The 16928-nt window shown below is 37.8% G+C and overlaps 2 protein-coding genes across 4 annotated transcripts in view; one reads left to right on the forward strand and one right to left on the reverse strand.

Annotated features, from left to right (window-relative positions):
• The window catches only part of cd164 (CD164 molecule, sialomucin), a 28384-nt gene extending 21352 nt beyond the window's left edge, over positions 1 to 7032 (forward strand). The window contains exons 5-6 of the mRNA XM_052099198.1: positions 1016 to 1072; positions 2739 to 7032. Coding sequence (XP_051955158.1) covers positions 1016 to 1072; positions 2739 to 2896 — 215 coding nt within the window. The 3' untranslated portion in view covers positions 2897 to 7032. The remainder of the gene's footprint in view (positions 1 to 1015; positions 1073 to 2738) is intronic.
• Positions 7033 to 8702: 1670 nt separating this feature from the next.
• Positions 8703 to 14410, reverse strand: cep57l1 (centrosomal protein 57, like 1). Of its 3 annotated transcripts, none has more exons than XM_052099106.1 (11): positions 14259 to 14406; positions 13199 to 13379; positions 11791 to 11967; positions 11535 to 11656; positions 11301 to 11417; positions 11091 to 11168; positions 10920 to 11015; positions 10701 to 10781; positions 10402 to 10619; positions 10096 to 10240; positions 8703 to 9206 (listed from the first exon to the last, which is right to left on the reverse strand). In XM_052099106.1, the coding sequence occupies exons 1-11, from the start codon at positions 14277 to 14279 to the stop codon at positions 8979 to 8981; spliced, it is 1464 nt and encodes a 487-aa protein (XP_051955066.1). In that variant the 5' UTR covers positions 14280 to 14406; the 3' UTR covers positions 8703 to 8978. The 3 variants fall into 3 exon arrangements, with proteins under 3 accessions (XP_051955066.1, XP_051955067.1, XP_051955068.1); XM_052099108.1 differs by lacking the exon at positions 8703 to 9206 and adding an exon at positions 9218 to 9419 and having other exon boundaries at positions 14259 to 14410; XM_052099107.1 differs by lacking the exon at positions 10701 to 10781.
• Between the last annotated feature and the right edge of the window lie 2518 nt (positions 14411 to 16928).

Consider the following 16928-nt stretch of genomic DNA (forward strand, 5'->3'; position numbering starts at 1 on the left):
TTGTGCTGTTTGAAGCACTTGAGAGATGTTTCTCTCCTAACATACATTTTTAACTGTTGTTTTCAATGTTTTATAAAGTAGAACTTTTGTGAATTCAGTATCAGGCACACATTTCTATTTTGCAAAACCGTTTGTCTTTACCACAAGCGAGACTTCGTTAAAAGCAAACATGAATGAATCCACTTAAATCAAAAAATATTTTTGCCACTTATCTTTTTTTCATTAATCGTTTTTTATTATTAAAAATATTTTAATAAAATGCAGGAAAAAATGTGCCTTTATCAGAATTTTTTTTTAAATCTAATCAAAGATTAATTATCAAACTAATCGTTAGTTGCAGCCCTATTAACACTGAAGCCTGGTACTTTTTGCACAATCTCTGTTCAAGGGTATCAAGAAGGGAGGCACTTTAACTTAATTGTTTACATGGAGCTGAAATAGTCTGACAATGAAATCATAACAAGGCTACCATAAATATTAAAAAATAAAAAGCTCTCTGCTGTCTTTACCTAACATCAGGAGCATGGGTCAGATAAAACAAAATTAATTTTTATAATTTTCTCAAGTAATACATGATTTTATAAAATAATGTACAGTATTGAAGTACTTCAAAAAAAAAAGAATTAACACAAATATGTTGGCCTTTAAACCCTCTTGGTGTTGGTGCCTTTTACTTCTATTATTACTCAAACTTTGATTAAAAAAAAAAAAAATTAATTAATAATTCAAATCATTTTGGCAATCAACTTTACCAAAACATCTAACATGCCTTCTCTATTGCTTGCTCTATCACTCCTTTATCAGTGATGGACCTAAATAAAGGTTCACACAGAGCAGGTAAGAGGTGTATCCTTTCAAAGCTAATTTCACACTGACTTTAACACACATAGGAGAAAAGAAATACACCCACATCAGCCAGTATATAACCCAGAGCAGGCTGTAATATTTTTTTATGTATCTGCAGTTTATTGTTGAGGTAGAAAATTCTCAGCAGCATTTTTTGGTTTCTGTTTAGATACCACAACAATCTCCACTACAGCAGTTGCTCCAGCTCAAAACAGCACAACCACAAGTACGTACAGCTCTCTTTTGATGTTCTGAATAGATGTCTAAACCTTTAAGTGTGGCATGGTGACTTGTCTTGCAGCACTCTTAACAGACATAATTATACAATTATAATTAAAATGACATGCAGTGCATTCTGATTTGTAATGTTTCAGCCTTATGCTAAAATGCTTTTAAATATTTATTTTTGTTCACATCAATCTACATTCCATACCCCATAATGAGAAAGCGAAGAAATTATTTTTCTCCCAATTTTTGGAATGTCCAATTCCCAATGTACACACTTAAGTCCTCATGATGGCTCGGTGATTCACCTCAGTCCTGGTGGCAGAGGACAGATCCCAGCTTCCTCCGTGTCTGAGACGTCTGCTCGCACATCTTATCACTTGGCTCGCTGGGCGCATGGGCTGGGCGCGCCACCGCGGGGTGTGGAGGTACCGCGACAACCATGCCCAACTCACCATGCGCCCCACCAAGAGCAAACCACATTGCAGCGATCACGAGAAGGTTACCCCGTGTAAATATACCCTCCCAAGCAACCGGGCCAATTTGGTTGCCTAGGAGACCTGGCTGGAGTCACTCAGCATGCCCTGGGATTCGAACCAGTGAACTCCAGGTATGGTAGCCAGCATGTTTACCACTGAGTTACCCGCAGTCCACCTGTGGCAAATTCAATTGATTGGATTTGATTTGGAAAGACACACACCTGTCTATATAAGGTCTCACAGCTGAAAATACATGGAGTAAAAACCAAGCCATGAGGTCATTGGAACTGCCAGCAGAGCTCAGAGACAGGATTTTGTTGAGGCACAGATCAGGGGAAGGCTAACAAAAACATTTTGGCTGCATTGATGGTTCCTAAGAGCACAGTGGCCTCCATAATTCTTAAATGGAAGTTTGGAAAAAACAAGACTAACTAGAGCAGGATGCTGGGAAAACTGAGCAATCGGGGGAGAAGGGCCTTTGTTAGAGAGGTGAAAAAGAACCCGATGGTCACTCTGGTTGAGCTCCAGAAATCATGTGTGGAGATGGGAGAAACTTGCTGAAGGACAACTGGTCAGGGTATAAGAAAAGCTGAACAGAGCAAAATACAGAGATCTCCTTTATAAAAACCTGGTCAAGAGCACTCAGGACCTCAGATAGGCTGAAGGTTCACCTTTTAACAGGTCTGACCCTTAGCACAAAGCCAAGACACCGCAAGAGTGGCTTAGGGACAACTCTGTGAATGTCCTTGAGTGGCCTGGACTTGAACCACTTCAAACATCTCTGGAGAGACCTGAAAATGGCTGTCCCCCAATGGTCCCTATCCAACCTGACAGAGCAGAATGGCAGAAAATTCCCAAATCCAGGTGTGCAAAGTTTATCGCATCATATCCAAAAAGACTTGAGCCTGTAATCGTTGCCAGTTGCAGTTTGTGATATTTCAGTTTTTTTTATTTTTAATAAATGAGCAAAGTTATCACAAATCTGGTTTTTGCTTTGTCATTAGGGGGTATGGTTTTGAAAAAATATATGAAAAAATGAAGCATTTTAGCATAAGGCTGCAACAACATAATGTGAAAGAAGGAAGAGGTCTGAATACTTTCTGAATGCACTGTAAATAGCTTACTCTTGCAATCATTCAATTATAAAATTGTAAATCAGTTTGCCTGAAACTTTGGCTCTTCATGCAGATAGTACAACTGTGGCACCTACTTCCTCTCCCAAGACGTCCACGTTTGATGCTGCTAGTTTTATCGGGGGAATTGTTTTAATTCTCGGCTTTCAAGCTGTCATCTTCTTCCTTTACAAGTTCTGCAAATCCAAGGAGCGCAACTACCACACCCTGTAACACACTGCCACCCAGATGCATTACAAAACCCACACTCCGTCCCTACTGAGAGAGAACATGGATCTCCTGTGTCTGTAGCCATGTATTTGATGCCTGTGATTTGAGCTTTACATTTCATTGAAGTTAAAGCTCTCACAAGCACTCTGTTCACTCACACATACATGAACATGAAAGCACACAACATACAGACTCATGTCCAAAAGCAGTGGCATTGTTGGTCTTTGTGGATATTTACTGTACTAGCAAATGGGCAATTTAAGGAAGTATATGAAAGTAAGACAAAGTAGTGCAACCAATCAAGTTGTGGTGATATCTGAAATTAGTCTAAATTACAATTGATTGAATTTTTTTATTTACATTTTTCTGCCAGACATGCAAACAGAATAAGGCACTATGAGAAGGCTGGGGATCGTGGATCCCATTCTGAATGTATGACAGTTGAGTCAAAGTGCCTTTAGATGGAGGCAGTGGCTTATTCTTATAGGTTGGGAAATTATTGGTTTCATCCCTTCCTCTTTGAGCCTTAAAAGTGTGAATGTGTTTGTGGTGAGCTGCCTTTGAGGTGGTTTGTATGCCAGGCTCTGATTTATCTGCTGGAGTAGGCTTTGCGTTTGTGTTTCTGCCTGTATGTTGGTGTGTTTATGGATATGCATGCGTGCTTGTGTTGATGAAGTAGAGATATATATATATATATATATATATATATATATATATATATATATATATATATATTAGTATCTGCCAGCTGGACTGATTGCTATATTAAACAGAGTAGATAAATAATTAAAGGATAATTAGTTATCCATGTAGCCATGTTGTGTATTAAAGGCTTTAGTTCTGTTGGCTAATGTTTTGCTTCCAGACTAATGTTGGTCAGATTCTAGCACTCCTGATTCCCTCAGGAGGTTCTAGTGTACTCAGTCATATGTTTATAATAGAATCAATATTTGTTTATAAACTGAGCTCATTAAATGTTTGACCATAAACAGAAATCAATTTCATTATATAAGGCACTAAAATATCTTAAGCTTGCTTTATTCTGGTTTGAGGTGTAAATACGTCAAGGTAATTAAGACATCCACTGCTTAGGGCTGGACACGGATTCTTATGTTTTTTTAAGAGCCCTTGTGCTACCCTTACTGAACTGAACTGTGCAATAGAGCTGTCTCAGATCAACAAGCTAACCATTTAGTTTTCTTGCTGATTTCTTAGTTTGGAATATAGTTCTTGTTGGTTCAAATGCAGAGTGGACCTTGAACATGCCTAATTTCTGCCTTGAATGAAACATAGTGGTGTATTCTATTTGGTACTCTGTTCATAATTGCATTTTTTTGGGCGTGGTGTGTGTGTGTGTGTGTGTGTGTGTGTGTGTGTGTGGGCTGAAGACCTTTTCAACCTTTTAATTTAGGTTTTTTTCTTAATTCCTTTGTTATGAACTTTAAAATGTAATCTCAAATAGCTTGCTACTAATAACATTTTCTTTTAGTCATAATGTCTGTTTTGAAGCTTATTGACCTTCTTTGGGTTGCAAATATTGTAATGGCAAAAATTAATGGATTATTTTTTTTTTAATTAAGTCATCATTCTGTTGGTGTGTGTTTTGGTTTTGATCTGCTTCCTTAACAAGCCAACACTGAAATGTTAAGCCATTGTGTTAATTGCATGTTTCATTGAAGTCGAATGTTAAGGCCTCACATTCTTTTAAACTACTTTAATTGTTTCTGTTTTCATATCACCATGATTTAATGCCAGAGTTATCTGTTCAACCATGCGTCACTCAAAGACTGCTGTAATGCTTCACATGTTTGGTCTTGTCTGCATTCTTGTTATCATAACCATAGTTTAATCAGATACAATCCTAATTGTTTCCTTGTTGCTTTATCTATACCAAATATCAAAAACTGTGTACTTATAAAAGCTAAACTGCAGTGTTTAGAGTGTATTTTCTTTAAATTGTCTATACAGAATTAGGCAACATCCAAAGATCACACTTAGTTGTAAATGGATAAACTATGTTGATGATAAATTTGAAGGACAGTTCACCCAAAATTCTGAAACGTTCATGTTATACAAAACCCATATGATTGTCTTCCATGGAACACAAATAGAGATGTTAGCCTTAGTGACCATTCACTTTTATTGTATCTTTTTTCCATACAATGAAAGTGAATGGTGACTGAGGCTGTCATTCTGCCTAACATCTGCTTTTGTGTTTCATGGAAGAATGTCAGATGGGTTTGGACTAGGGCTGGGATAAACGATTATTTTTTAAATGAATAATCTAGCGATTATTTTTCGATGCATCGATTAATCTAACGATTCGATTTCGATTAATCGACTTGTGACAACACCGGTATTACCGGTTTCATCGGGGGTAGGGGTGTATAAAATGTTTTAAAAAAAAAAACATTTGCCGGGAGTTTGATTGACTGGGATCTGATCAATCAATCATAATACGCCATTTTTGTCCAACAAAGTAGTCAGGAGAGAGAAGATTAACGTCGGTGGATTTGAATTTGAATAATGGATTGTAGGCTACTGTACTGACATCTTTCCGCGGTTAAAACAACAGTCCTTCTGATGTAGGCTACATTCATGTTTAGCCTATTTGATGCTATAAATTAACCAAGGAAAAGATGATCGGTTCACGAGCAGCTTTAACTGAGGCAATCTGTCACGACACATTAAAGAGCCACAAAATAGTAGGCCTATTTATGGTTTAATTTTCTTTGAATTACCAAATTTTTAAGTTGACACTTTATGAAATGTTACCTGCTTGGTCCTATCTACCAGCGCGTTGTCAGTGTCCTCTATGTATTTTTCACGACATCCATAGCTATAAGCGCATTATTAATAGCTATAAGCGAAAACTTTAGGTGTCGACAACGTATTATATACTCCAACATCGAGTGCAAAGTGGGGAATTGAAAAAAAAACTTACGGTGCTCTGTCATCTGCAGCTGCAAGCGGGTGGCGCCTCTTAAGGTGCTGGTGCATTGCCGTGGTGCTAGAATGGAAGGCCATCTCCATTTTGCAAAGACGACATATCACGGAATTGTTTCCTTTTAAATTAAAGAATTATCATACTTTAGAGGAACGAGTGCAAGGCCCTTGCACTTCTGATAGTCTGAGGAGCCACTCGTGTTGCTACTAGTCGCCGGCGCCGCCATCTTTGTTTTGGGTCCGACGAATCGACGCGCATATTAAAAAAAATACGTCGACGCGTTGTCCCAGCCCTAGTTTGGAGTAAATAATTCATTTTTGGGTGAACTATCCTTTTAAGTTCCAGATTGACATTCAGGGATTGACTAAGTATTGTTGCGCTTAATATGCTGAGAACGTAAACCACTCTGATTTCCCTCACACTCCGAGAACTCAAATAAGTCTGTGGCCTTGTACTCTTATGCTGTTATGTTTGTGTGCACGCATCATCAGATTTCCTCAGAAACGGCCGTAAAATTCCACTTTTTGTCGTCACCCCCTGAGCTAAAGTGTTGCAGTCCTTGGTAGTGCACCTTTTGAAGAAAATGTGCCTTATTTAAGATTAAACAATGAAGATTGCTGTTGTCATGGAGACTTGGGATTTGATCTTGCTAGAGTGAAGGATCGGTTTAAGTTGTGAGTGGATAATGAGAGGTACATTTAGGATTACATCTTGCTTGCACCACCATTTTTGCTTTTGTTATGCAATTACAAAGAGTTAATTGAGTTACTAATGTCCTAGTTTTAATTTGTCTTTTTTTAATCACTGTAATAACCTTTTGGCATGTTGTCCAATTGTTCGATTTTTGTTTTAATATTTTTTTTTAATTGTTTACAAACAAACTTGCACACACCCCACTTATGTTGTCATCTATGAGAAGATCCAGGTTGTATTTGTCGAGTGTTGTATCGGTTGCCAGAAGTTTGCCTTAAATGTTTCTTAATCTATTATGTTGGTTTCATTTCTCTGGAACAAAATATTTTATTTTAGTTTTCCCCTAGTTTCAGACCTGCATTCTCAATTAGAAAATGTTGTGATCAATTAATTAAAGTTTGAGGATTGTAAAACAAATGTGGCTGTAGTGTTTTATTTGAACTTTTTCTTTTAATATATATATATTATAACTTTTACAGTGCCATATGTTTACAAGTTGCCATGTTTCGCAGAATATTGTACTTTAAAGTAAAAAGTGTAGGTTGTTGGGGGGTTTAGCTTGGAAAGCTACTAGAAAGTCATGTTTTTGACAAATAATTTTTCCAAAGATCTTTTAAATGTTAGAGTAATTTATTGCTTTCTTATACACTAACATAATGTGCACACAGTATTGCACAGGTGTTTGTTCTCATGCTATGTTTGCATTTTTAACTATAACACTTGAATTGGATCACAAGGTTTTGTCTCACTTGGACAGTTTATGGTTTCTTACATTAGACTGCAAAAAATGTAGCTTGTAGTTTTCCTTTAGTCCACATCATTCATTTGTTAAAAGCTTTGATCACTGGATAAGGCGTAATCTATTTCGATATACTTGTTTTCTAAAAACTGTCCTCAAAATAAAATACTGTCATGTTTACCTAACATGATATGCAGTCACTCTGTGGGTCAGCTTTATTCCTGCTTACACTGCATTAAATGGTCAGATTGATATGCTATCATGCCAGAATCACAGAATAAACACCAAGAATCTTGTATTCTGCTACCTATGTGTGTTTGTCACTACTGGCTACCGTGTTTCTTGTATTCAAATGTCTCACTGTCCAGGGTTTATGCAATACTGATTTAATTTGAACTGTGTCACAGCATAATCCAATAAAACTGGCTGAACAAGGCAGAGTCTGCATTCTGCTTGGCTGTTAGTTTAGAATGTGATTTCCCTACATTTTACATTCTCATAACTTTTGGCGTCATCTCTATTCTCCCCTTCATATATATATTTTATATTAGTGGTAGTAGGTTTAAACCTCTGCTCTACTGAGTGTCACTATTTGTGGTTGGAACTAAATCAATGCCAGAGAAAAGGATCATTTTGTTGAAGGAAAACTGTGTCAGATGATTGTAAATACATTAAGAAACCACAAAAGCTGATGCTGCAAGAACACATTGTCTTTGTTTCCTTCTTCCATGGCACACCCCTATTACACTTAGATCAGATGAAATCAATATTTTTAGGGCAGTTTAAGGATGGCTGTGTACCAATTAGATGACTAAGACCAGAATAATATCTAGGGTTGTATGAGTGTAGTTGCCTATATATGCATTTGGTGTTAAAGGGATAGTTACCCAAAAATTACACTTGTCATCAATTAGTCATCCTCATGTTGTTCTAAACTTTCTACCATTGAAATTAAGTTCTAAAATCACTTTTTATGCAGGGGGGATGTAATGGTGACAGACTAGCATACTGCCAAATATTGTGTGTGTTCTAGAAATGTCAGGATGAGTAAATGACTGATGACAGAATTTTCATTTTTGGGTAACTACTCCTATAACAGGTTATGTGGCATGTGCGGTTTCCAAAAGCAACATTCAACTGTTCAAGTCCAAAGAAAGAACAGCTGGACTGACAGCTTTTTTTCTTTTTCTGCCCACACCCTTTTTATATATATATATAATTTTACAAAGTCATGTTTCTTATATGTATAAATCCATATGCTAAATTTTCTGCATGTTTTTACTGCTAATTCAAGATCTTAAAATGCAGGGAATGGATTTCAAACAATTACTGTAACAGTAATAATGCAAGTCTTAAACATTAAAAGATAAGTCACATGATGACTTGATAACCATAAACTGCAGAAAAATAAAAGGGCCATGCTACTCTGTACTTAAAATTTTATTTACATATTAAAACAGCAAAATATCCAAAACAGAAATAAAAATCAACTAAACAATGTATTACAGTAATTTAAAGTTGAGTTGAGCACAAATCTTATATGGACTTTGACCTACAACAATCCCACAATTAGATGCAGATTAATGCATTGGTTTTTGATCTTCCAAGGGCAATTAGATGTCATTCTGTTTCCTGTTGCTTTAAGGTCTCTTTTTTTTTTATTGTCCTGAAACACCAGAATTGGTGTTTCAGGACAATAAACCACACTATGTTTCCCAGTTGATGTCCTGTCTGCGGAGGCTGGAGCATAGTCTCGGTCTCTCTCTGAGAAGCCTCAGGTGCGCCTGGTTGGCTCTGTTTTGTTTCTGAGAGGCTTTAACTGGTGATGGTGGCAAGGCTTGTACCCCAATTTGTGCCCTAGTAATACCTTCTACACTGGCTGTCCTAAGTAGCTTCTGTTTGGGGCTGGAGGATGGCTGGGAGATTACCTGAACCTACAGGAAAAAAAATACACAAACACAGAGAACCTATTTACAACTGGTATTAACATCAGTCTCACATGATCCAGTCAAAAGTTGTCAGGCGAGACAGGTCTACACCAGGTAGTAATCTGCTTCTCAAATGCATCTCCTGTGACCACTTGTGGTTGGATTTCCAGTCGTTTCGATTCCCAAAAGAAGGACTCTTATGAGTTGGTTCTTTTGAATCTAAACCATAAAACATACAGAGTGACCAGTATTAACTAACTCTTAAAAACAAATGATTCTTATCAATTGGGTCTTTTGAATCTACACAGCAAAACATTTCATGCAACGAATCAAGTATATGAAAATCTTACTGAACTACCAATCATTTATTTTATCATGTCAGTCTCGAAATGAACCAATAACTGTTACTGTGTACTTAAGGCTTGTGAGACTTATCAGAATAATTACTGTATGGTTGTTGGTATGACAATGATACAATTAAAGATACAAAATGTGTAGTTAAAGAGTTTTGTTGTAATTAGTGGTATTAGTAGAAAAGTCTGTGTTAACACGCCTTTTGCAAAAATCTAGTCTGTTAAAATATGAAATCGTATCATTATTTGGCAACAGGTGGCTGAGGGCAGTAAATCCACTAAAAAATACAATTCTAATTAATCAAAAGTACTAAAAGAATCGTCAAAAGGAATCTTTTAATTCCTTATGATTCCATCGCTTGTAGGCGGTCTTTTACAGATGTGGTTTGTGTGATCCAAATCACAAAACGCTATTGGTCCTGTTTAAACCAGTTATTTTAACTGGTTACCACTTGTGATTGAATTACCAAAGATGGATGTTAATACCAGATGTAAACGGGGTCAGAGAAGCTTGATGCATACACATAGTCACACACACTCACCGTTTGCTGGTGTTTGCGCAGTTTGGATATCTGTGCAGCTTTATCTTCCATTTTTTTGACCAGAGAGTCCAGCTCTCGTTCCAGATCCTCCCTCAGCTCTCGTTTAGTGGTCTCATCAATCTGCCTGGCCAGCTCCTGGTGTTCACTGACACACAAACACACTAAGTCCCATGAAGCAACATGAAAGAACCAATGACAAAATTAGATGCTTACACCATCACCCATTCTACTCCATCCATCTCTTAAACTGTTTCACAGCCAAACAACTGATCTGTTGATCTGTTCACAATCAGGATGATTACTCACAAGCTCATCTGTCCCAGTTCATCTTGAAGGGCGAGCAGAACTTCAGAGATGCTACCCAGAGTGGAGGCGGCATTGCTGAGGGTGGATGGGGGTCTGTGTTGGGCCTGATGTTTCTCAGAACCCGACTTCTGTAGAGCACAACGCCTTGGGTTCCTGTGCTTCATTATATGTAAAACACTTTGTACGTTGACATTGACTGAGTGGCTAGGACTGGTCGACTGAGTGAGAAAATTAAAAAGATATATGACTACAACTGTAAATCATGAAGTTATGTTGTGTCATGGTGCGGTCATACTCACAGTTCCAGCCACAAATGGTAGGCATTTAGCCTTAGGGGGATATTGAGGGGGGGGTACCTCCATCTTCACTGAGGGGGACTTCTGATGTCACATTATATGATACAATAAACTCTACCAATAATTACACTCACTACAGTAGAATATGTCTGCTGTATTCTTTTCTGTAAATACACTGCCACCTAGTGCTCACTGTATATCAATACAGACCATGATATTTACCTTGTGAAAAGCCTTATCTTTTTTCTTTTTCTTCTTGCCCTTAGGTTGAGTAGCGGCAGAAAGGGAGAAGAGATTGTTCTCAAGCTCTCTCTGTAACTGAAGAGCATAATGTACTCCTAGTTAAAAACTGCTTTTCAAAGGAAAAGGAGAATGTGTTTGCAATGTTTTTACCTCCTCTGCTTTCTCCTGCACAAGCTTGCGTTCATGCTCCTCCTCTAAGAGTTTCAGTTCCAAGAGCTCAATCTTCCTCTTAAGGCAAAAAACAACATCAGAATCAATATAACAGATTAAAAGAAAATAGAATTACACTCTCAAAGTTGGTAAATGCGTCATTTTTTCTGCCAAATGATATTAGTGCATATACATGCTATGTGTGCATACCTCAGCGATAGACTGTGTACTGGTGAGTTTCAGATACTCTTTTTCCAGTTTTTCCAATTTGTTAAGCTGGGCCTGTATTTGTATGTCTGTATGTGTGCTCTCCTTACACACAGTCTCCTAATGGCAGAACAGAGAGAAAGTTAAAGAACACTAGTATCAATTAATTTTGAAAATCATTAAGAATTTAAATACAGACAACTGAAATTTGATGACAGGTAGAGTAATCCTGGTCACCTGTCTCACACTCTGACTGATTCTGTCTGTATCTGCACATTCCACCATTTTCCTCATGTAGTCAAGCTGTTTTTCCAGCAAAGAACAACGTGTTTCTGCTGAGCGAAGCTTGGAAACTAGCTCTTAAGAGAAAAAGACAAAGACTACTTGGTACACATCAATTTAAGACAGTACAAAGGCCAAACATTTCAAATACACATTGAAGACAACAATTGATGAATTAAAAACAGACAGTGCTACACATTTCCTCGGTTACCATTCCTCTGTGTGGAGTCATTCTCTCTGGTGATGTTCTCCTGTTCTCTCTGTGCAGAAGGGTCAGCCTTGTGTTGAGCAACCTGAGAGAAGTGCTGGACGTTCTTCTCTGCCTGAACTCTCTCCAGCTCCAAACGTCGCATCTTCTCCTGCAGTGTCTTTAGAGCTGCTATCACTGCTGCTCAAAAACAGGGCCAGTTGTTTTCTGGTTTGATACCATTTTATAGCAGTGCTGTACAATTTATGGGTGATTGTCACAAAATATGTCAAAATAATGTCCTGGTCCTACTTTGGTCTAAAATCAAAATAAACAAATAAGAAATTATATTTAGTATTTAAAAAAGTGATGACTATTTTTAGTACCAATTAAGATTTGTTTTTTTTCACAAAGACATTATTTTCATGACAGTGGCTGTGTCCAAAACCAGGAAAATGCTGCCTACATAGGCTGTATACAGAGGTAGAAAGGGATGAAGGAACATGTGAATCCAATGTTCACAGCACATCCTATATACTGAGATACCTTCAGCTGAAGAAAGAAAATGCTGGCTAAAGAAGCATTTGATAGCCAGTAAGTTTTTTTTATCCACTTTTAATTCGATTTCTAGTGAGAAAGTTGTATTATGCGCTCGGTAATCACCAAAACTTTCTTGATTTTGTTGTAGATGAATAGTCCTTTGTGGTTCGGTTGGACTGAATGAATGCTGGTATCCTAGCAACGATGTGACGTAGTGCTACCTCGGAAGCCTGTCTGAAACTAGTTTCCGGAGGTACCTTCGAACGCAAACGCTGTCTGTTAAAGCATTAGTCATAAATTCATAGAGGGAACAAGGCAGCCCCCCTTAGGATTAGGACACAGCCAGTTACGCACATTTTACCCCTTAATTCTCGTTACCTCAACACAAAAAAGATGGTCATAATGATATTCTAATTACCACAACGTTAAAAATTATATATTATTTAGATTGTATTTATATAGTCTATCTTCTTTTTTACACTAATATGGTAAAAAAAAAATGACCATATTATAATTATCATAATTTAAAACTATTTAAAAAAAAAAATAATGGTCCTAAATATAGGCTTCATTTTCTTTATGCAAAATACAGTTTAATATATTTTTTTGTATTGATTTGGGCTTACATATGATAATTACTTGACAGTTTTCCTGAGAATATTTTTTCGGTCAAAACATACAGTATACCATTCTCAGGCTATGATGATATACCATTAATGGTATATCATCATATTATATCTACATATATATCTACAGGCAGAAATAAGATCTCAGAATAATGTTTGACAAAGAAACCCTGTCATTTGTGATTATAAATTGATCATTATTTGAAGTGTTGCTCCAGATTTCACCATAAGTCTTGTTAAAACTGTATGAATTAAATTGGACTTACATCTGCTTCCAGCATCAGGCACTGTTCGATAAAGCTGTGGACTGATTTCCTGTACACTTGAGCTCTTTCTGTCCACTGGATGCGTCACTGTGTTCATGTACAGGGGCCTTGACAGCTTCTCTGGGGGCATGTGAAAACTGCCAACATAACTCTGTTTGGACGGAGAGTCCTGATTTATACTCTACAATGATGAAAGATTTACGTGTTATTAATTAGAGCATAAAACAATATTGTATATATTTTGTTATATCTAGAAAGGCTATTAAAACTCTGTTGAAAGAAGATTTGGGATTTAATACAAATTGCAATCGACAGTACTTGTGGCATAATGTTGATTACAACAACAACAACAACAAAAGACTTGTACCTACTTTTCTTTAAAAAAAAAAAAAAAGGTTACAGAAAGGTTCTTACAGTAAAAGTGGGTTTTAAGGGTTTCAAAGCACTAATATACATATGTGAAGTTTCTAATTTTATAAAAGCACTTATGTTAACTATTCTGTTAAAACGTGTGTATCACTTGAACTATAACGCTGTTTATATCATTTCATAACTTCACACAGAAAAGGTAAGTACGCGTTTTTATCACACTAAAATAATGTTAAAAAGCATAGTGTTTACGTCTTGTGGCTATACTTTTGAAACAGTTAGTATTTTAACGTTTATAGATTGGCCCCATTCACTTCCATTTTAAGTGCCTCACTGTAACCCAGATTTGTTTTTCTTTCTTTTTATAAAAGGGGGAAGAGGTAGAAATTAATTTTGTGGTAATAAACAGCCTTATGCCACACATGATGTCAGAACCCGGGTTCAGGACAAGTTAGCCACAATGTTGGGTAAACATATCACATTTTTTATTAGACAGCCTACCAAGACCGCATCATAAGTGCATTTAAAACCCCAAACTAGCGTGGGCAGCTCACGCTCACTATATCTATGGTTTTGATAAATAAAAGTATGAATGAGCTAAGGCTAACGGCTAACAACTGGCATAACTTAATGTAAACATCGCTAAGAATAACAACAACCTACAAAAGGTGATATAACAAAGCAAATGTACCTGATCTCCTAAGTAATCCATATTGAATAAATTTCTTCGTTACACGTACAATGAAACCGACTTTTTCATAGCGTCACAGATGAATTGGCTGTGGATGTCAGAGAGCCACTCTTTAAATTTCCCTCTTCTTTTACCGCCCTCCGTGGTTCCGCCTAAACACACACACTGCACACACATTTAGCCATAGTGTGTGACACAATGTGCATCTAGCTCAGAGCCCTGATCAAAGGCGGGTCCAGAAAGGTGAACCGCTAATATTTGATGTAAAGGGTTGAAAAATGAAGGGTGTGGGTCGGGATTCAATTGGCAAGGGCCGAACTGTGGGACAAATAGCCAAGGACGCCTGCATCTGTACGAACTTATGGTGCGTACCATAAGTGCTTCGACTGATCTGAGAAACTTTTAGGCCTACTCAGAATATTTAATAAAACATGAAGTGTGTCACGTACTGCTGTTGGCGAATGAATAATTCTTTTGAGTCGACTAAACGGTCTGAATCGATTCGTGATCGATTGGAAACCGCTCCTTGGGAGCGGTTTCTCACACAGTAAAATAGTTCCGGTATATTTACGAACACAGAACAAACAGCACTGGAAACAGTGTACATTTACCTACAATCAAGTGAAACAAAAGGCTGTCTTTTTGAGAGGTAACTATGAGAAACTTCAGCTAGTGCTGTTGCAACAAGAGCCAGCTGGTAAGTGATAGGTGCTATGTGTAAATCTCACTTCCCTTGCCTCAAGAGGCGCTCTAGTAACTGATGCTAGTGGCAAAAAAAAAAAAAAAACTGATGCTAGGGGCTGTAGCCTTTAGCCTCCTTGTTAGCATACTGCCTCCCATGCAGGCTGACACCGTCTCTAATCCCGTTTGCCGCGGTTCGAGCAGGACCGTTTACATCGGTGCTGTGACCCGGATAGGTGTGAGGTTTAGGGGAGTGAGTGTAACAGGAGACAGCTGGGACATGTTAGCTGTGCAGTAGGCCTATGTGTAAACCTTACTACCCTGGCCACAAGAGGCACACTAGCTACTGATGTTAGGGGCTTAAGCTTTTAGCCTCCTCTTTAGCGTACCCACCTCCATGTCGGCTGACACCGGTTTCAATCTCGTTTGGAGTGGTTCGAGCAGGACCATTTACATTGGTGCCGTGACCCGGATGGGAGTGAGGTTTAGGGGGGTGAGTGTAAAGGGAGACAGCTGGGACGTGATAGCTATGCTGTAGGCCTATGTGTAAACCTCACTACCTTGGCCACAAGAGACTAGCAACTGATGTTAGGGACTGTAGCCTTTAGCCTCCTCTTTAGCGCACCTGCCTCCCACACCGGCTGATACCGTTTCGAATCCTGTTCGGACCGCGTCGAGCAGGACCAGTTGCAGTGTGCCATGTGAACAAGGGGCTGTTAAAATCTTTTTGTGTCCGCTCGTGCTGTTTTTCAATAGCATTCCATGTTAACATTCACTAGATGGATGTGTTTTGAGAACTGTGCCAAGTTTCAATGTATTTTTAGCATCTCTCACAGTAGCGCGCTTTTTTAGAAACCGTGTCAATTTAAAAACGCGTCTCGAGACACTTGTGTTCTGCTCTATTCGTTATGGTGCGTTTGGATTTTTTAGCACGAGCACGTTTGTTCTGAACGTTACTGGGGGAAATGCTTTAGCCAATAGTTGCAAAAATGCTTCTCTCAAAGTCACTAAAACTGATATTTGGTTGTATTAGGTAGATCGTGTGTACCCAAACTCTGCAGGTGCAAATGTCCAAGGCTATTGTTTTAAATGTCAAACAGGCATGTTCATTTTTCTCATCTTTTTCTGTTAATTGTCACCACAACGTTAGGCTACGTGTCTGTTTTTCTTAAATGCTCCGACTCAAGAGTGACTAATGTTAATATGATTGCTTGTGTGACGTGTGCAAATAAACTATTTTTGTCTACCTGATGTAGTAGATTTATTTTAATGCGGGTGCGGTTCAGATCACGGCCTTCATTAACGGGTTGGGTACAAAACAGGACTCGAGTAGGATTCTGATCTAGCTTCAGCATATCTGTCTTACATTCAGATAGATCAAAATAGATAGATAGATAGATAGATAGATAGATAGATAGATAGATAGATAGATAGATAGATAGATAGATAGATAGATAGATGATAAGGTTAAACATTGTTGCCTATATTTTATGTAAACGTCATTATTCTACTTGTTTTCAGAATCTATTTATAGCCTACTTTGGATGCTGGGCCTTCATAGTGTCATAAATGAACTTTGAATCACAACGAATGGATTGCTTATAATTGCATAACATTATGAGGTGTAATGTCTATTTTTTCCATTATTATTCTATTATTTCCATTGAATAAGATATCTGAAAATCTGGTGAAATCTTTGTAATAATCATAAGACTTTTGAGATAAACAAGTGGTGGCGGGGCCCCTGCAGTTAACCAAGTATCATTGTGGATTTCGGAAGTTGTAGTTTGACTTTTTATTTGCTCCAGCATGAGCATATAAAGGTGAAAGCGTATTTGAACTACAATTCCCTTTAAAGTATCATTGGGAGGAGCTAGCTGAATGGAACGCCTTTGTAATCGTTGATTGGTACTTCTTGCGCATGTCTCCGCCTTGCTTTTATTCTCTGGAATCCTATTGGATTGTGGGAACTGTCCATCAATTGTTGAC

Source organism: Xyrauchen texanus, chromosome 30 (assembly GCF_025860055.1).
Source record: "Xyrauchen texanus isolate HMW12.3.18 chromosome 30, RBS_HiC_50CHRs, whole genome shotgun sequence".
NCBI lineage: Eukaryota > Metazoa > Chordata > Actinopteri > Cypriniformes > Catostomidae > Xyrauchen > Xyrauchen texanus.